General features: G+C 36.5%; 1 protein-coding gene across 2 annotated transcripts in view; it reads right to left on the reverse strand.

The window, feature by feature from the left end:
* The window catches only part of NUP155 (nucleoporin 155), a 59,117-nt gene extending 38,586 nt beyond the window's left edge, over positions 1–20,531 (reverse strand). Inside the window, exons 1-11 of one of the 2 annotated variants that reach the window (XM_019930129.3) lie at positions 20,258–20,529; positions 17,520–17,657; positions 15,354–15,450; positions 12,568–12,638; positions 8,108–8,200; positions 6,959–7,125; positions 5,043–5,148; positions 4,122–4,195; positions 3,723–3,814; positions 1,249–1,346; positions 605–757 (exon numbers count right to left, since the gene is read on the reverse strand). In XM_019930129.3, the coding sequence (XP_019785688.1) occupies positions 605–757; positions 1,249–1,346; positions 3,723–3,814; positions 4,122–4,195; positions 5,043–5,148; positions 6,959–7,125; positions 8,108–8,200; positions 12,568–12,638; positions 15,354–15,450; positions 17,520–17,657; positions 20,258–20,414 (1,246 nt within the window). In that variant the 5' untranslated portion in view covers positions 20,415–20,529. Of the gene's footprint in view, positions 1–604; positions 758–1,248; positions 1,347–3,722; positions 3,815–4,121; positions 4,196–5,042; positions 5,149–6,958; positions 7,126–8,107; positions 8,201–12,567; positions 12,639–15,353; positions 15,451–17,519; positions 17,658–20,257 lie in introns of both variants that reach the window. The other variant, XM_019930130.3, reaches the window with a different exon arrangement.
* Between the last annotated feature and the right edge of the window lie 646 nt (positions 20,532–21,177).

A 21,177-nucleotide genomic window follows, 5' to 3' on the forward strand; every position in this document is an offset into this window, starting at 1 on the left:
TGTTGAAAAATAAAATATTAGAAGACACAGTACAATAGCAGAGAAAAGGCTTTAAAATGATTAGAAAATAAAAACAAATTGTTTTACGAATGCTTTCTCATATTGGGGAAAACCACATATGGATTTTTCAAGTTTTGATGTTTAACTAGAATCTCATTTTTTAAACTTAATTATTAATCCAAAAGAGTTTGTTATTAAAATTTCATATTTTGACAGGCAAAACTCTCCATATCCATAAAGACACTGACAAAGCAGGCGTGGTATCAGGAAAGTCATTTTAAGTTTATAGCAGTTTATAACTGTTTATAACAGTTTATAACACTGATTTTGACCAGTGAGTTCATGTACAAGGCTAATAAAACAATTTTAAAAGTACTTAGATACTTTAAAAAACTATATTTTTAATATATATGCCAATGAAAAATTTGAAATATAAGCTAATATAAAAAAAGAGTTCCTGGATTAAAAACACCCATAACATCCTGAACTTCACTGTTCAGGAACTTCACTGGAAATCTGTTAATTTCAAATGCCTCAAAAATGCATTCTGATTTTAATAATTTTAAGAATCTAATATTAAATCTGATAGTATTTCAGAATTTACCTTTACTATAAAGAGCTTTATGTACTTTTGAAGGCTTTTCCACCGTTGAAGATGCTGAGAATCCAGGAGGTAAGCGGATGTGGACCAGTGTCAATGTATTAGGGCGTGTCCATGGCTGTCTGAACGGACAAGTGCTGAAATACAGTCTTACACCTGATGATGGGGTAAAATTATCCATTATTAACAGGAAATAAAAGACATGAGGTACATGTGTTGTTGAAACAATTCCACAGAAAAACACAGAACTCTGTTAAAGCCATATATCACTTTCCTGACTGATCTTAAATCATCATGCATACTACCAGCTGAAGTGGTTTCTAAGACATCACTTGGAATTGAGAGGTAAATCAACACATTTCAGTAGAAAGAACCTACAAGTATAAGACAAGGGAGCCTGCGTTCCAGTTCAGGCTCTGTCACTAAATGTGAGCCACTTTACCTTTCAGGCCTGGTTTTACATCTATAAAATGAGGAGACAGAGTGAGTGGAATCTTCTGATTTTTCAAAAGCCTTAATTTTACAAATTATTAGTATGGCTTATAATTGATACAGAAGTAAAAACATATTTTCAGTCATAAATTTCCAAACCTGAAGATTATAAAAAGTTATCACATTAAAGCACACATATAAATAAAACAACATACCTGCATGTGTGACAGCCAATAACTGACAGTCCAGTGATTCGGAGTTTTCAATCACTGCTATTTGAACAATTGGTTTAAAAACAGAACGATCTATGGTCCTAGAAGAAAGAAAAACTAAAGTTTATTTTTAAAGTATATCTACTCAATTACAAGGAATATATTCCACCAGGATTTTTTTTTTTTTTTTTTTTGTGGTACGCGGGCCTCTCACTGTTGTGGCCTCTCCTGTTGCGGAGCACAGGCTCCGGACGTGCAGGCTCAGCAGCCATGGCTCACGTGCCCAGCCGCTCTGCGGAATGTGGAATCTTCCTGGACCGGGGCACGAACCCGTGTCCCCTGCATCGGCAGGCGGACTCTCAACCACTGCGCCACTAGGGAAGCCCCTCCAGTAGGATTTTTACATGTTTAAACATGCTAAAATAGTTTTAAGGCTACTTTTTAGGAAAGTAGTGCAAAAGGAGCAAGAACTGGCAAAAACCCAGTGTGAATGTGTGTTCTTTACATTAATATTGTTAAGAGTAATCTTTTTTCAAAGACCATAAAAGAAAGCTAAATCCATTGGGTAAATGGTTAATGGGGAATAAGGTGTCCTTAGAGCATCAAAATATCATTGAAAGGATTATCACTAATTAAAAAGGGGGAGGGCTTCCCTGGTGGCGCAGTGGTTGAGAGTCCGCCTGCCGATGCAGGGGACACGGGTTCGTGCCCCGGTCCAGGAAGATCCCACATGCCGCGGAGCGGCTAGGCCCGTGAGCCATGGCCGCTGAGCCTGCGCGTCCGGAGCCCGTGCTCCGCAACGGGAGAGGCCACAACAGTGAGAGGCCTGTGTACCGCAAAAAAAAGGGGGGGAAAATGAACCTTCATAATGGTGAGATCTGGTGAATACCACCTTAACCAAGTGTTCATAATAGGAAAACTGGTACTATGTGCCTCTTAATGTAATACTGTAAGAAGTTCGCATCATGTATGTGATATTGGCTAAAAAAAATATTATCCTGGGACTTCCCTGGTGGCGCAGTGGATAAGACTCTGTGCTCCCAAAGCTGGGGGCCTGGATTTGATCCCTGGTCAGGGAACTAGATCCCACATGCATGCTGCAACTATGAGTTCTCATGCCACAGCTAAGGAGGCCTCTTGCTGCAACTAAGGAGCCCTGGAGCCACAACTAAGACCTGGCAAAACCAAATAAATAAATAAGTAAATAAATAAACAAAAAACAATATTACCCTGAATCTATAGATAAGGAAAAAAAATTCAGAAAATGGGATATTCTACAAATAACTCTCCTGCCCCTCCCCACTAAATGTCAACATTTGAAAAAGGCAGTAAGAGGTCCGTTTTATATTAAAGAGACTAATAACCAACGTAGCTCATGTGCTCTGGCTGAACGTGGAGAAAAATGTAAAGAAAAACACTATGAAAGATCTGGAGGAGTACTGAGTAATTTTAATATGGACTATATAATTAGGATAACATTATAAAATTATTAATTTTTTAGGTGTGGTAATGATAATGTAGTATATAAGAGCTTAGGAGATGGAAGCTGAAGGATTTAAGGGTGAAAGTCATGTCTGCAACTTACTTTCAAATAGGTCTTAAGAGTGAGCAAATAAGGCAAAATGTTAACAACTGGTGAATTTAGATAAAGGGTATATCAGATTTTATCATGCTATTCTTTTCATTTTTCTGTGGATCTGAAAAAATCTTTCCCCCCAAAATTAGAAGAAGTAAAAGGAAATTTTGTTTCAAATTGCCTGCCTTGAGAATTTTTTGGTCATTGAAGACCAAGGAAAACATGCTATCACTAGGATATCTGATTGTAGCAGTGACCCAGGCACACAGAAAACAGAAATTGAAAATCTGAGGTCTTTGTTAGGTGAAGAGAGTTTCTGAAGCTAAGTCACTTGTGACATATGCAAACAGTGTATAGTGTCTGAAAACTTGGCTTTTAGGTTGGATCTCAGCACTTACTTAGGAGTTAGACCTCAGGCAAATCATAACATCCTTAGTTTTAGTTTCCTCAAGAATACAGTGAGGCTAATACAACTGTGAAATTCTGTATTTCCCGAAATGTACTTGTGTCCATTATCAGACCAATGAAACTACCATGTAGACCTGTTAGAAGGGTGGAGTAGTTAAAAAAGAGGAAACTTTGAGACTTGCAGTTTCCTAGTCATAATACCTATAATGCCTGCACAGACCACTTAGAGCATAATTTCAAACTCCAGGGAAAATCACAGGTCAAGCTGTCCTTTACCCTGTAAAACTAGTCTGCCTTATGTTTCAAACCATCCAACATAAGAATAAAAGGAAGCATTGCTAGCAACTGTTTCAAACATAACCTATGATGTCACCTCCTTCAACATTTCTTACTTTCTGGAGATATTTCAAGGAGGGAATAATTTTAGTATACTGCATATAAATAATATAATTATGCCTGCAAATGAAATGCCTGAGAATAAATTACATATTACCTAGCAATGTTTCCAGCAGCAGAAACAATAGAATTCTGTGACACTGAGGCAACTCTGTTCATTCCTTGTCCATCATGGCCCAAATCATACACCTGTGAATAAAAAATCATACCCACTTAAACATGATTATAAACTGTATACACTTTATAAAATAACCTTTTAAATAAATTTTTATTAAGTAAACTTTTCCTTTTTAGGGATCCTTTAATTTTGGTACTTCATATAGGTATGAAAACATTCAGAGATTAACAATTTCATAAAAGGGGGCCTTAAGCAGCGGGGTTTTTTTTTTTTTAAAGCACACAGTTCATAGGAAAAGCCTAAGAGTGACTAACCCTTGTTCCTTAAAAACAGGGATATTCTTCCCCTTTTATATGGTGGTATAATATTAATACTTACCTGTATTACTCCTTTCTCCGATCGTGTATATAAAATATTTCTTGAATTATCAATTGCAATTTGAACAATAGGATCTAAAAATAAGACAGAGGAAGAAAAAAAACGGAGGTTAACAAATCAAACACAGTAGCCACTTACAACCAATTAAAATTGCTGATTTACATTCAGGGCTTTTCTTTTGTTTTGTAGGTAAGTCTTAGGGTAGCTGCACAAGGACAAAGCCAAGAAGCATTCAGGTCAGACAGCACGCGAAAAAAAGCAAACATCAAATACTGTGACTGGGTTAAGAGCATCACGAATAAGTTATTCTGTCCTTTAAATTAATTTTAAGCCAAACCAAAAACAAGTTCCAAATTATTCCTACATTCAACATTTAATGAATGCTTACTATATGCTAGAAACACATAAAATAATTATACCTGGTCCATTCCTTCAAGAAACTTCCAGTTTAGTTTAATAATTCATTGTGTAAAAGAAAATAATTTAAAAATTCAGTCATATTAACATTTTTAGATATATTTATCTTACTTTACTGAAGCATTTTAAAATTACTTCACCTGCCTAAATCTCTCAATTAAAAACTCAGATATATTCATTTTATGCTGGGAATTTCTTTCAGACCAGGCAAAACATGTATTAAATGTCTGAATGTCTAACTCTCTCACAAACACAGACACGGGTGGTTTAAGTATATATAGCTATTGTAGACACATGTTCTATGGTGCTACATTTATAGGAACTTGGGAATAAAACTCATGCTATCTGTTTTATCATCCCTTCTCCCTTTAAAAGATGATATGACTATATAACAAATACTGTTTAGTAAGAAACTGTTTCAATTAAGAATGAGAATTTCTGAAGAAAATGTTAGGTCAGTGATTTGTTAAAATGTTTTGTTTGCCAAATTTGTTTTCTACTCACCATCTTCTGAGAATGTGAACTGTAGTAACGAAGGAACAAGGAAAGAAAGTGCACTCTTTGAGTGGTTTATTTTCCTACACCTCTGGCTAAACCAGCCTGCTTCTGCCTTCAAAGAAAAAATTGAAAGACATAAACTTGTAAATGTAGGTACCTCCATCATAGCAACTAAAATATACTCATGTTTATAAAGGTTCTCAAATCTTAGTAAAATACCGATAATTGTAAAGTAAGACATACTACTCAAAAATAAGTACTGAGAAGTACTGAGTTCAGTCCTGTAATTAAAAATAGAAAATGTATTTAACGAAAATCAAACCACTGCTCTCAATGAAATCAGCTATGTCTATTCCAGCAACCTCAGTAATGCTATGTTAGTGAACTCATTTTAATTATCTTAAAAACTCCTATTTGAAAGCAGTAAGGGAAATAATAAGTGTAGTTTATAAGTGTCAAAAGTACATAGGATAGAGGTATTTTTATCTCTTCCCACTACTGCTAAAAGGAAATTTAAAAAATAGCCACCACCATCATAATCTACAGTCTGCCCCTCAATGATCGAGTTTTGCCATACTTAAATCTACAACAAAATCTTCTTTTTGTAGTTAACAAAACCAAGAGAAATTGGGTAAGGAAGAGATACAATATAACATAAAAATGCTAACCTCAGTTCTAATCCTATCTCTGCCACTAATTAGCTGTGTGCCTATGAGAATACTTGTCTTATCAGTTTCCTACTGTTTACCTTATGATAAAGGCAACAATACAGTAAGGGGGAAAAAATAATGGAGCAAAGGATACAAAGACATTTCAGAGTAAACACAAATGACCAATAAATACATGAAAAGATGCTCAACCCAACTAGTAATAAAAAACAATTGTCTTCTATCTGACTGGTCAAAATTAATAAGTTAAAAAATACCAGGGTTAGTGAGAGTGAGGAGGGAGAGGAAAGGGATACAATCAAAGATGCCTGCTATGAGTCTAAAACTCTTAAGAGGGCAAAATGAAAATAGAAAATTCAGTTTTCAATACACATATACTATAATACAACTATTAGAATTCTAAGTCTCCACACTAGAAAACTTCTACACATGTGCACAAGGAGGCTTGTAAAAGAACACTTATCACACCATCATTTCTGAAAGGTATAATAAAAACCTAGAAGTCTATCAAGAAAGGAATTGTTCAATCATGTGTCAATACATCCATTTTATGGACAATCATGCAGCAATCACAAAACATAACACATATCTATCTACCAGATACTGACAAGGAAAGACTTTCAAGGCACAGTTAAATGAAAAAAGCCAATTATGGGAATTTCCTGGTGGTCCATTGGTTAGGGCTTGCCACTTTCACTGCCTTGGCCCAGTTTCAATCCCTGGTCGGGGAACTAAGATCCCGCAAGCCACACGGCGTGGGGGGAAAAAAAAGGCAGAAAAAGGAAAAAAAGCCAATATGAAACAAAACTTAAGCAATAATACAAGTAAAAACATACACACAGAAGTATACTATGTATTCGTATACATGTATACACACAAATAAATACATATATATTATCTATAGATATTTAAAGACATTTATAGGTATTTAGAAATGTATGCATCATATTCTACAAGGACATATACAGAACTGATAATGGCTGTTACCTTTGCGGGGAGGACTGGGTTTTACAGGTATGGTGTAGTCATGAAGGACTACAACTTTAACTGCATGTTTGACTACTTTCCATAAAAATATATTAACGTGCTATATAATTAGAAGATAAAGACTAAAGCTTATCAGAAACTAACACAACACTGTAAATCAACTATCCTCCAATAAAAAAATTAATTAAAAAGAAAAGACAAAAGCTTATCTAGTCTTACTCCATCAAGAGGAAGGAAAATGAAAATGTTTACAAATGCCAGACTTACTTGGTATGCTACTTCATATAAACAGCCATCCTTTCCAGCCAAGAAAATTCTGCCATTATCAGTGGAAGTTATTGTTAAAAGGTAAGTATTATCAGTAGGAAGAGAATATAAAGGATCTGGAAGTAACTGCATTCCACCACACATACTGTCATTGAGAACTCCAGAACCTATTTTTTTTAAAAGAAAGAATATAGGAATCACTTTAAGAGCTTTTTAAAAGTTTTAAAACAATCACTGTATTATCTTCAGAATTGATACTCTTACTGAGTTCATGATATGCTCAAAAATTTCAAAAAAATGTATGTATAACATACATTTCAAAATTACTATAAAAAGTCTGATAGGAACAGTTTTATAATTCATGTTAAATAGAACCTACAGTATGTATATATAACATATGTAAAATACATAGCACATATATATATAACATAGTAAAACATCAAATAAAAAAACTAACCCAAAGCATTAAATTTTGGAAAAAAGCCTAGGGATATGGTAGTAATAATCACTAATTTTTTCTTTTTTCCCCCACCCCACCTCAATAATCATCAATTTGAGGCTCTGAAATTCAACATTATTTTACCTAAAACACTGGTAGAATGCAAAAGAAACCACTGAATGTGCTTGAAACAAATTAATTGATGGCTTCTTACTTTAAAGGAAAGAGTAATATACATTTCAATGTTCCATATCTTAAAATGGCCATTCAAAAAATTAAAAATGAAGAAATTGAAGGTATTATTTAAAAATCACTGGGGCAACTATTTCTCTTCTACTACCCTTCCTTTATATTGGACATTTAAGAAATGTACACTGATATGGTAAATAAATCCAAAATAATTTCTGGTGGAAATATTAACCTGAAAGATACCATACCTACAGGGAAATATTTTCCTATGAGCAAATAGACCAGAAAGTTAACTTAGTGAAAAAGATTAGTTTTCAATTATAATATTAAACTGGGCAACATATTTTATTTTAAAAAACACAACATGTGGGGACTTCCCTGGTGGTCCAGTGGTTAAGACTCTGCGCTTCCACTGCAGGGGGTGCGGGTTCCATCCCTGGTCGGGGAAGTTCCACATACCATGCAGGGTGTGGCCAAAAAAACAAACCCCCAAAGCCCCCACAACATGTGGGTTGCTCTACCTGTTTGCAAATTAGTATAACTGAGTCCAAGAATCACTATATCCACAGGGGTTGCCAAAACCAGAAGATGTCGTACGTGAGGTTGAAATATGCCTAAGATAAAGTAAACATGAGTTAGGCACTATTTTCTGGAAAACACCCATCATTTAAGCATTAACAGAATATGGTTACCTTTAATATGAGCTGTGGGTTAACCAGCATATGAAAAGTGTAAAGCTAATTCAATGTTGATGCTAAAACGTTACCACTTATGATCATTTAAATAAGTAGATAACAGTAAAAAAACCAGCCAAACAAACAAAAAACCCAAATCTTAGACACAAACACTTCAGTATTTAATGACATTTAGAATTAGTGTTACAACAATCATAGTAGGGGACTTTAACACCCCACTTTCACCAATGAACGGATTCAAAAAAGAAAATAAATAAGGAAACACAAGCTTTAAATGACACATTAAACAAGATGGACTTAATTGATATTTATAGGACATTCCATCCCAAAACAACAGAATACACTTTCTTCTCAAGTGCTCTTGGAACATTCTCCAGGAGAGATCATATCTTGGGTCACAAATCAAGCCTTGGTAAATTTAAGAAAATCGAAATCGTATCAAGTATCTTTTCCGAGCACAATGCTATGAGACTAGATATCAATTACAGGAAAAAAAACCTGTAAAAAATACAAACACAGGGAGGCTAAACAATACACTACTAAATAACCAAGAAATCACTGAAGAAATCAAAGAGGAAATCAAAAAATACCTACAAACAAATGACAACGAAAACAGGATGACCCAAAACCTATGCGATACAGGAAAAGCAGTTCTAAGAGGGAAGTTTATAGCAATACAATCCTACCTCAAGAAACATCTTAAATAAACAACCTAATCTTATACCGAAAACAATTAGAGAAAGAAGAACAAAAAACCCCAAAAAGTTAGCAGAAGGAAAGAAATCATAAAGATCAGATCAGAAATAAATGAAAAAGAAATGAAGGAAACAATAGCAAAGATCAATAAAACTAAAAGCTGCTTCTTTGAGAAGATAAACAAAATGGATAAACCATTAGCCAGACTCAAGAAAATAAGGTAGAAGATTCAAATCAACAGAATAAGAAATGAAAAAGGAGAAGTAAAAACTGACATTGCAGAAATACACAGGATCATGAAAGATGACTACAAGCAACTATATGCCAATAAAATGGACAACCTGGAAGAAATGGACAAATTCTGAGAAAAGTACAACCTTCTGAGACTGAGCCTGGAAGAAACAGAAAATATAAACAGACCAATCATAAGTACTGAAATTGAGACTGTGACTAAAAATCTTCCAGCAAACAAAAGCCCAGGATCAGATGGCTTCACAGGGGAATTCTATGAAACATTTAGAGAAGAGCTAACACCTATCCTTCTCAAACTCTTCCAAAATGTAGCAGAGGAAGGAACACTCCCAAACTCATTCTACAAGGCCACCATCACCCTGATACTAAAACCAGACAAAGATGTCACAAAAAAAGAAAACTACAGGCCAATATCACTGATGAACATAGATGCAAAAATCCTCAACAAAATACTAGCAAACAGAATCCAACAGCACGTTACAAGGATCATACACCGGGCTTCCCTGGTGGCGCAGTGGTTGAGAGTCCGCCTGCCGATGCAGGGGACACGGGTTCGTGCCCCAGTCTGGGAAGATACCACATGCCGCGGAGCGGCTGGGCTTGTGAGCCATGGCCGCTGACCCTGCACGTCTGGAGCCTGTGCTCCGCAATAGGAGATGCTACAACAGTGAGAGGCCTGCGTATCGCAAAAAAAAAAAAAAAAACTCTCCAGAAAGTAGGCACAGAGGGAACTTACCTCAACATAATAAAGGCCATATATGACAAACCCACAGACAACATCATTCTCAATGGTAAAAAACTGAAACCATTTCCTCTAAGACCAGTAACAAGACAAGGCTGTCCAATCTCACCACTACTATTCAACATAATTTGGGAAGTTTTAGCCACAGCAATCAGAGAAGAAAAAGAAATAAAAGGAATCCAAGGTGGAAAAGAGAAAGTAAAGCTGTCGCTGTTTGCAGATGACATGATACTACACATAGAGAATCCTAAAGATGCTACCAGAAAACTACTAGAGCTAATCAATGAATTTGGTAAAGTAGCAGGATACAAAAGTAATGCACAGAAATCTTTTGCAATCCTATACACTAATAATGAAAAATCTGAAAGAGCAATTAAGGAAACACTCCTATTTACCACTGCAACAAAAAGAATAAAATACCTAGGAATAAACCTACCTAAGGAGACAAAAGACCTGTATGCAGAAAACTATAAGACACTGATGAAAGAAATTAAAGATCATACAAACAGATGGAGAGATATACCATGTTCTTGGATTGGAAGAATCAACATTGTGAAAATGACTATACTACCCAAAGCAATCTACAGATTCAGTGCAATCCCTATCAAACTACTATGGCATTTTTCACAGAACTAGAACAAAAAATTTCACAATTTGTATGGAAACACAAAAGACCCCGAATAGCCAAAGCAATCTTGAGAACAAAAAACGGAGCTGGAGGAATCAGGCTCCCTGACTTCAGACTATACTACAAAGCTACAGTAATCAAGACAGTATGGTACTGGCACAAAAACAGAAATATAGATCAATGGCACAGGATAGAAATCCCAGAGATAAACCCCCGCACATATGGTCACCTTATCTTTGACAAAGGAGGCAGGAATGTACAGTGGAGAAAGGACAGCCTCTTCAATAAGTGGTGCTGGGAAAACTGGACACGTACATATAAAAGTATGAGATTAGAACACTCCCTAACACCATACACAAAAATAAGCTCAAAATGGATTAAAGACCTAAATGTAAGGCCAGAAACTATCAAACTCTTAGAGGAAAACATAGGCAGAACACTCTATGACATAAATCACAGCAAGATCCTTTTTGACCCACCTCCTAGAGAAATGGAAATAAAAACAAAAATAAACAAATGGGACCTAATGAAACTTCAAAGCTTTTGCACAGCAAAGGAAACCATAAACAAGACCAAAAGACAACCCTCAGAATGGGAGAAAATATTTGCAAATGAAGCAACTGACAAAGGATTAATCTCCAAAATTTATAAGCAGCTCATGCAGCTCAATAACAAAAAAACAAACAACCCAATCCAAAAACGGGCAGAAGACCTAAATAGACATTTCGCCAAAGAAGATATACAGATTGCTAACAAATACATGAAAGAATGCTCAACATCATTAATCATTAGAGAAATGCAAATCAAAACTACAATGAGATATCATCTCACACTGGTCAGAATGGCCATCATCAAAAAATCTAGAAACAATAAATGCTGGAGAGGGTGTGGAGAAAAGGGAACACTCTTGCACTGCTGGTGGGAATGTGAATTGGTTCAGCCACTACGAAGAACAGTATGGAGGTTCCTTAAAAAACTACAAATAGAACTACCATATGACCCAGCAATCCCACTACTGGGCATATACCCTGAGAAAACCATAATTCAAAAATAGTCATGTACCCAAATGTTCATTGCAGCTCTATTTACAGTAGCCAGGAGATGGAAACAACCTAAGTGTCCATCATCGGATGAATGCATAAAGAAGATGTGGCACATATATATAATGGAATATTACTCAGCCATAAAAAGAAACGAAATTGAGTTATTTGTAGTGAGGTGGATGGACCTAGAGTCTGTCATACAGAGTGAAGTAAGTCAGAAAGAGAAAGACAAATACCGTATGCTAACACATATATATGGAATATAAGAAAAAAAAAAGTCATGAAGAACCTAGGGGTAAGACGGGAATAAAGACACAGACCTACTAGAGAATGGACTTGAGGACATGTGAAGGGGGAAGGGTAAGCTGTGACAAAGTGAGAGCGTGGCATGGACATATACACACTACCAAAGGTAAAGTAGATAGCTAGTGGGAAGCAGCCGCATAGCACAGGGAGATCAGCTCGGTGCTTTGTGACCACCTGGATGGGTGGGATAGGGAGGGTGGGAGGGAGGGAGACGCAAGAGGGAGGAGATATGGGAACATATGTATATGTATAAATGATTCACTTTGTCATAAAGCAGAAACTAACACACCATTGTAAAGCAATTATACTCCAATAAAGATGTAAAAAAAGAAAAACAAAACTTATGCAAACTTGAAGAGGTAAAAAAAAAAAGACTAACAAAAAGCAAGATAAAATTCAAGAATTGTAGTTTAACAATTTTAAAGGCAGACTCACTTATACCATAAGGTGAGTAAATTGTTAAATATTCCTAATCACTTTTTGTATTTCTAATTAGAAGTAATTTAGAACAAAACTTCAATAGGAAAGTTAATTACTTAAAGTATAATATCATTTAGTCCTAAAACATTTGGAATCTTATGTACAAACATAATTTAATCTTTATATTTTTATTTCTTACCAGCTTTTGGTTTTACAAGTCCCACAGCAAGAATAGTCTCATTAAGTCCATCAAAATAGGCAAGGTCTCCTCTGTCAACAGTTGAAGAAAAACATGTTATACATGTAAAGGAAAAAGTTTTATAATGTTCTTCAAGACTATAGAATATAATAAATCAGCAAACAAAACTGTTTTAGTTCCAAGACTCAGGCACACAGGCCTACCTAAGGCTAAGCGTAAACCAGGAAAAAGCGGAATGCTGGTCCCCATTCCAAACATCCCCCCCACCAGGTTGCAAGTCTCAAGCAATAACAGTCTACTGCTGCGGCAGGGGCAAGAGGACCCTCTCAGCAGCACAGGCTCACAGGGAGAGCCTATTGCTGGGGGAGAAACAGGAACACTGAGAAAAAATCCAGCAACCCAATCTGTACGCTAAGTGCAAAATACTTCTAAAGGAATTTGAAACCTGTGGTCCACTGAAGGTACCACTGCAACAACAAAACTACACTCGGCTTAACTCCTGAGTTGGAAAAAGTCAACTCCCTCACAATAAAGGCCTACCTGCTAGGCTCTAGCAAAGGAAGAGACGTGCCCACTTCTAAGGATAAAGGGTATTTATTGCAGTATTCACTGTCCTATACATGGTGTCTGGCTTTGAGTAACAAAACATGAGCAAAAGAGCAAGCAAAAAAAAGCCCCAGTGTCAAGAAACAAAGCAATCAACAGAAGCAGAGTCAGATGTCTGAACTATCAGACAGGAAATTTAAAATAAATATAATCAATATAGTATAGGCTCTAATAAAAAAGATGAGCAATATGTATAAACAGGTAAGGCATTTCAGCAGAGCAATGAAAATAATTAGAAATAAGCCAGTGAAAATGTTAGAAATAAAAAGCACAGCACAAAGAATATCTTATATGGACTTTTCAGTAGACTTGACGAAAGAATCAGTAAACATGAAGTTAAAGGTCGATAGAAATTGTCCAAATTGAAATAAAAAGAGAAAAAAGAGTGGAGCATCCAAACAGAGCATCCAAAATTTGTTGGAAAACATCAAGCAGCCTAACAAAAGTATAACAAATCTCAGAAAAGAAAGGAAGAGAACAGGAAAGCACAAATACTTTAATAAGACAATGGTTGAAAAATTTTCAAAAATAACAAAGACTTCAAACCTAGATCCAATAAGCTCAGAGAACAGCAAGCAGGATAAATACCAAGAAAAAAAAAATGATCCAGACTTTGAGGAAAACTGGTTGTCCTGCAAAGGGCCACACAAGTGGACAGAAAACACCTACATGGCAACCTACGTGGGGCCAGGTTTCCCCATTTTCCCAATGCTGTGGAATTACACAGGCTCCTTCAACAACTGACACAGCCCCCAGAACTAAGAACAATATTGGGAGAGCTGGGGATTCGAGAAAAGTGAACTGAACAACATTACGTTTGTATCATCCAGATGGAACTGGGATTTATAATAGAAAGCTATCAGAATAACTGAAATGAAGGCTAAGGTTTTTATAGAATTGAATTTAGGAAGTAAAGATTTATATCCAGTACCTGTGCCTTGATTTTTTCAATAGACAATGTTCAAATAATTTTTCTTTAAATGAGTTTAGTTTGAACACACAATAAGGTTGAACCACACTTTCCATGTGGGCAGGGACTGTTTATTCAGTACTGTTCAAGCACAAAAAGTGATACATGATAAGCTCAATGTGGTTTTTAAATGAATAAGTTAGAAGTCAATGGAAATATAAAAATTTCATTAAAGTGAAAACCCTTTTCAACGAAATTATTCTCACATTTATCTATTTTGTAATTTTCTTGCATTAGGTTTTCTTGAAGAGATCAATGCCTAAATGAACAGGTTCTACTCTTTAGTATAAAAATGAATATGTTATGTGTAATATAACAAACTGGGGCAACGTTCATGATACATGAAGAACAATCACAACCTTATATCACTATTATTATGATTATATACCATTTCAACAATAAAAATAGCTAGGAAAATTTCTAATTAAAAAAGAACGGCAAACAAAAATGGTTTAAGCTACAAGTTCTGATATAGTGTCAATTCTGATTCAATGACACTGTATGTTTCTAACAAGTATGTTAACTACTCAGGAGCAAGAGTTACATCTTAATATGGATCTTCCTCTGGTTATCTCACCCCTCACCTAAAGATAATATGATGGAGAACTGGAAGGTAAAATTTTTCTCCAAATAGCCAAGAGTAAGATCATCACATCAATAAACTTTATTTAAGCAAGAATGCCTTGGGTAAAATTTTTCTCCAAATAGCCAAGAGTAAGATCATCACATCAATAAACTTTATTTAAGCAAGAATGCCTTGGGCCTTTTATACACATTTAATTTACACAAGGTCAAGCCCACAGAATAACAACAAAACTGTTAAGATACTTCAATAAACTAACATCCTCCCACTCCATGATATGCAGGGAAAACAGAGGTCTTTAAAAATCTCAAACCATCCCTCAAAGAATTACTAGACTATCATTATTATAGGAGTTTGGGAAATAAGACTGCTGCTACTCAGAGTGGTACCCAGATCCCCAGCATCACCTGGGAGCTTGTTACAAACGCAGACCCTGAGCCTTAATGACTAAAACATAATCCACATTTTAACCCCATCCCCAGGTTGGTATGTATACTGAGAAGCACTGACCCGGATGTTAGAAGAATGAAAGATAAACCAGGCAGCTTTTAATGAGTAGAATACTAGTTGTAATAAAGATAATTTAAATTCTAATTATGCTAAAGCAAACCAGTCATAAATACATACCCATCTTCGTAGTTCCACATGAATATGTCACTGTCAATTGTGAGCCAAGCTCTACTGATAGCAGGGAACACGCCCATCATGCAGTTACACTGCATATCTGAGGTAGTGTGGATGTAAGGTAGAAAGATTTCAATCTCATTTTTCTTAAACTTGTTTCAAAAGATTTTGATTTAAAATGTATGATTAGGGCTTCCCTGGTGGCGCAGTGGTTGAGAGTCCGCCTGCCGATGCAGGGGATACGGGTTCGTGCCCCGGTCCGGGAAGATTGCACATGCCATGGAGCGACTAGGCCCGTGAGCCATGGCCGCTGAGCCTGCGCGCGTCCGGAGCCTGTGCTCCGCAACGGGAGAGGCCACAACAGTGAGAGGCCCGCGTACCGCAATAAATAAATAAGTAAAATAAAATAAAATAAAATAAAATGTATGATTAAAAAATCATGACTTATTCACTCTTCAATCAAAAGAGCAAATGAATTATCTTTATTTCCAATGAGTTTAATGAAAGCCATAGTGTATGACAGAAATATTTATTATAACTTCTAAATAAAGCTATCTGACCATTTAAAATGTACTCTAAATAACAAATGTAATGTTTTTGCCATTACTAACTTAAAAAAGTATTGATTCTGAGTAATACCATTGGACTTTAACAGTATAAACTGTTTCACTGGACCAGTTTTTCCAATGGTATAAAGGAGTGATTAAAAAAAACCAAAAAACAGGGACTTCCCTGGTGGTGCAGTGATTAAGAATCCGCCTGCCAATGCAGGGGACACGGGTTCGATCCCTGGTCCAGGAAGATCCCACATGCCATGGAGCAACGAGGCCTATGCGCCACAACTACTGAAGCCTGCAAGTCTAGAGTCCATGCTCTGCAACAAGAGAAGCCCCCGCTCACCACAAGCAGAGAAAGCCTGCACTCAGCAACAAAGACCGAACGTAGTCAAAAATAAAAGTAAAGAAATTTATAAAAAAACAAAAAACAAAAACAGTCGGCACGCTAAAGTCACAGCCAGGTGACAATCTACAAGCCTCGTATAAAATGAAAAATAGACAAAGAATTATTTACGTAATTATAAGATAACGAAACAATTGTGAAAACAAAATAATTTCCGAATTAAAGAAATATCTCTTGTAGATAGTATAGTATTACCAGAAAATTAAAGAATATTAAGAAACTAAGCAAAGGTAGAGTATATGATAAGGTGTATTATTTATTTAATAACACTATTTTACAAAGTCTCAGAGAAACAATGAAAATATAGATTAGATTTTACTAGTTTTCCTATTTATTTTACAAGCATTTTCCCTAATTTTTCATTTCTTTGTTTTCTAAATCACACTGTATTGAAATATGAAGCCCTTTACTCTGAACAGATTAACATACTTTTAAAAGTCAGATTAAATTTTTATATAGCATCTTGATGTCTTTATTATGAGAGTTACAGACTGATTTTTATAAAAGCTTCCTAGCAAAGAACTATAAATATAGTCCTTTTATAGGGTATGCCACACTGTAAGAAAAACAAATAAAATCTTATTTTTAGAGGATAAGAAAACTCCTCTAACTTCTCAGTCTATGAAGATGGCATTAGTATCAATACTTCAGTTTCTTATACCTTTAGATACAGATTCTTACTGTAATCCTTAGAAATACAATAAATTATAAACTTCAATTCTAAGACACCAGTAAGTGTAAAAACACACCAAAAACTTTTGGGGGGGTATTTCCAGGAGAAAATACCTTGCAGTTTTATTTTAAACATTTTCAGAGCCAGTTCCCAGTTCTAAAATACAGGAAAAAATAAAAACAAAAATCATGGGTCTTTGAATTGAAAAAGAGTGGTAGTAAAAAACTCCCTGTATAGCACTTAATTGGAAAGTAATGCCTTGCCATATATCATTCAAAAATGCAGAGTTGCTTATAAACAATTTACTCTCCTCAATGTCCCCAAACAATTAAAATGTGACTCAATTTTCAACACTCAATTTTACATGAAATTTTCTAGGCACATGGCAAACTACCCACATACTTAAAATGTATTTTAAATAAAACCTTATATGAACTTATACACAATGTGCTAATTAAACACAAAACTAGAATTATAATAATGAGATTACCAATTTTTAAATTTTTTAAAGAGTTAAATACAAAGTAATAGGATACGTCCAAACTGTTCAACAAGTTCAGGTGGGAGAGGAACTCTTCGAATGGAACTGATCTCTGGCAGGTTGGGTACTGACAGCAAACCAGGTCCTTGTAGAGGATAATCCATATCTGACATGCCAGAAACAGTGGGATTATCTACAAAAAATAAAATAAAATAAAAAGCATTTATTTAAAATAATAATGTATTGCACGTCAAATGGGCATACAGAAGTATTGCAAGCTACAAAAAAAATTGTGCATCTGGTTCTAAAGGTATAGAGAGAATAAAGTAGTTCTGATCTGACATAAAGGAGGCCTGATAAATTCCAATGTTAAGATGGGGTGCAATTACTGGTTTCAACACTGAACAGAAGGTTATCTTTCACAAAGACTTTCTCCATAAGAAAAGAAATGTTTAGTTCAATAATTTATAGTGTTTTCCTATTATTTTACTAATCTGAAATGGGAAAAATATTATAAAACAGCTTTGTTATTCTCAGATAAAAACAACTGTGGACAAACAAAATACTGACTGAGGAAAAAACAGCATTTCCTTTCCCACTTAAAAATTTAAAGATTAAAACAATCCATGCCTTTTCCCATTATGTATCCACCCCCCCACCCTCAGACCAATATACAAATAAAGGCAACCTCAGAGACGTTGTGGGTTTGGTTCCAGACCACTGCAATAAAATGAACATGCCCAGAAGCGAGTCACATAAATATTTTGGTTTTCCGATGCATGTAAAAGTTATGTTTACACTATACTGACATCTAAGTGTGCAACAGCATTATGTCTAAAAAAACAATGTACACACCTTAATTTTAAAAATATTAGTAAAAAATTCTGTCACCTGACAAGGCAGGGGTGCCACCAATCTACTGTTAAAAAAAAACAGTATCTGCAAAGCGCAATAAAACAAACCACAATAAAATGAGGTATGCCTGTAATTCCACAAAAGCAATATTTTATTGGGGGGAGGAGTGGGAGAGAATCAGACTACTCTATAAACTGCTCTCAACTGGCAACCTTCTCTTCCTCTAAAGCCCAGACACTAAGGACAAGAGCAGGCTGGTCTATTCAGCCTGTCCTTCCTAGTCCTGAGCAAGGTGTTTTAGTTCTGACTATTTACTATTATTATTTACTCAGGCACCTTTTCAGCCTCTCTAAAGTACAAAGATGTTGGGGGAAACTGACATATAAAACAAATTTTTAAATGTATTATGAAAATTCTTAAAATTTATACAACTAGAGAACAAATGCAATCAATCCCTATGTATTGAGTATCCAGCTTCAAAAATTACCAGTAACATGCCCAGTCATGTTTCATATATGTCAGTCACTATCCACTTTTTCCCTAATGTATTTTTTGAAGCAAATCCCAGACATTCCATTTACTCTTAAAACATAATTTTAATAGAACATTACACATGTTCAACTACAGTAGGAACACAAAGGATGGAATTAATAATTCTGGTGAGGATATAAACCTCACCAGAGTTATTTCTGGTTGAGAAAGCCTTCACAGAGAAAGTGGTATTTAATGGAGTCTGGAAGAATAGCTTGTCAAGCAAAGAAGAACATTCTAGAAATGATGAAGAGTACATGTAAAATGAAATCCTGAAGAGGGGGTTCTTATGGGAAACCTGTTAAATTCGGCATAACTGAAACAAGGAGGTCGAGAATAGGATGGAAGAGGGAAAGGAAATTTGGCTGAAGAGGTAGATGTGTGTAAAGGTGGATAGGTTGGACTGGGGTCAGATATGATGAGAAGACCAGAATGTATGGACTGTTTGTACACCTTGCTTTCAGAAATAAGGAGTACAAAGGGAAGAGCGCTATTCAGGATGAGAGTTGCTAACAGGCCACTCAGTTCTTTTAAGACAAGCCCACTGGTAAGTAGCTGCCAGGAGTAAATACTCTTCGCTTTGTTTCTGTCTTTTCTCTGATTATAAGTCAATTAATGACTTTTTATAAATCGTCAAAGCTGTCTTTTAGGTTTACATTGCAGATTAACCTGGTTAGATTATCTTGGTTCTTGCTTACCAAAAATCTTGTTTTTATCTTATTTACTCTTCTCCAATTTCCACCTCACAAAGGGGGTCACTTTTTTTCTAGCAACTTGTGTGATTCTATATGCCTTGAGGAGCCTGGCCTTAATTTAAAACAGATAAACAGAATATTTTACGGACACCTCTCTTTGTTGGCACAAAAATCTGCTTTACCCTCCGTGTTCACCCATCATCAGTGCTGATTTCCCTTCATTCCGCTGGTAGTTCTTTTTAACATCTTTCAGGACTTCATATTACACTAACTCCATACATAATAAAGCATATCTCTGAGCGAACATAGTAAATTTCCAAATTAACTTCGTATGCTCTTCAATTTTACTCCAACATTAATATGAGGTATTAACAAGGATGAGAATTGGATCAGGTGATCCTTCTCATCTGGTCTTAGCGATACACACTTGGAGGCAATGAGAAGCTCATTAAGGCTGGAAACTTTGCCTCTTTCTGCTTCAAATGGGGGCTTGCTCCTCATTCCTATCCCCTGAGGTGCCTGTAATGAAGAAAGTGAGAGAAGGAAAAACATTGAAAATGGGCTCTTTTCCGCCCTTCAAAATGCAGCAAACAGCGTCCCAGATCTCAGGATATCTTCGCCGATTCACCCTGCGGATAAGGATCTATTTAGGGAGTCAGACGAGAGTCCTTTGGGATGAGAAACAGTCACCAACTTGGCAACGATCACTCACTTGGGGCAGACACCATGAGCAGATCGGAAAGGTCCGGGTACATGCGGTCTTCTTGTAACTGACGGTCGATGAGCCGCCCCGCATTTTCCAAAGCTTCCTGCAGGGCTGCGGCCGACGTGGACGCCGGCATTGCCGAGCCCAGCAGAGAAGACGGCATATCGAAAATCGGAGACAACAGCGACCGGAGAAAGGCAAAAAGCAAGGAGAAACACGAGAAATCCCAAGACGCTAGCTCAGCCCCAAAGCTTAGGGCGCGCGCGCCAAACAAGTGCCCCGGCGCCAGCGCATGACGTACTTCCGGTTCATAGGGTGGGGACTATGAAGCCAGCTTTTCGGCGCTGGGAAGAGGAAGCTGTTAGAGGGGGCTGGACGTTGGGGGTGGAGCTAGTGAGCGGGAGGTGCTTCGAAGTGGGCAGGCTGGTTGTTCTGGGCGGGAGGGGGAAATCGGTGGTGGGAGTGGAGGAAGGGAGGGAAGGAGGGAGGAAGGGGAAAGGGGAGGGACTGGGGAAGGGGAGGGATGGGACGGGGTTGGTAGGGGTGGGGAGCAGGAGGGAGCGGGTCCGGGTAAGTGCGAGCCGGTTAGTGCGGGGGCAGCGCAGGCTGCTCGGGTTCTGGTGGGTTTAGCGCGCGCTTGGATCTGAGTGCCTCGGGGATCGGAAACCTGCAACAGCAACTATTTTGAGTATGCGTGTCAATTTGGTGCTGCAAATAACTTGTCTTATGAGAGTGGATAGGAGTTGGTAGCTGTTTGTTAAAAAAAGTTTACATATAAACCAAAATTTCACTAGAAATATGGGCTTCGGTGTAAATTAAAATTCATAAGGTTTTCTATTTCAGTATCGTTACCATTTGACTTTGTGGGACGTTACTGTGAAAAATTATGTTTATGGAATCTTCACAGCGTACAGGGACCTGATGCC

Source organism: Tursiops truncatus, chromosome 3 (genome assembly GCF_011762595.2).
Source record: "Tursiops truncatus isolate mTurTru1 chromosome 3, mTurTru1.mat.Y, whole genome shotgun sequence".
NCBI classification, from domain to species: Eukaryota; Metazoa; Chordata; class Mammalia; order Artiodactyla; family Delphinidae; genus Tursiops; species Tursiops truncatus.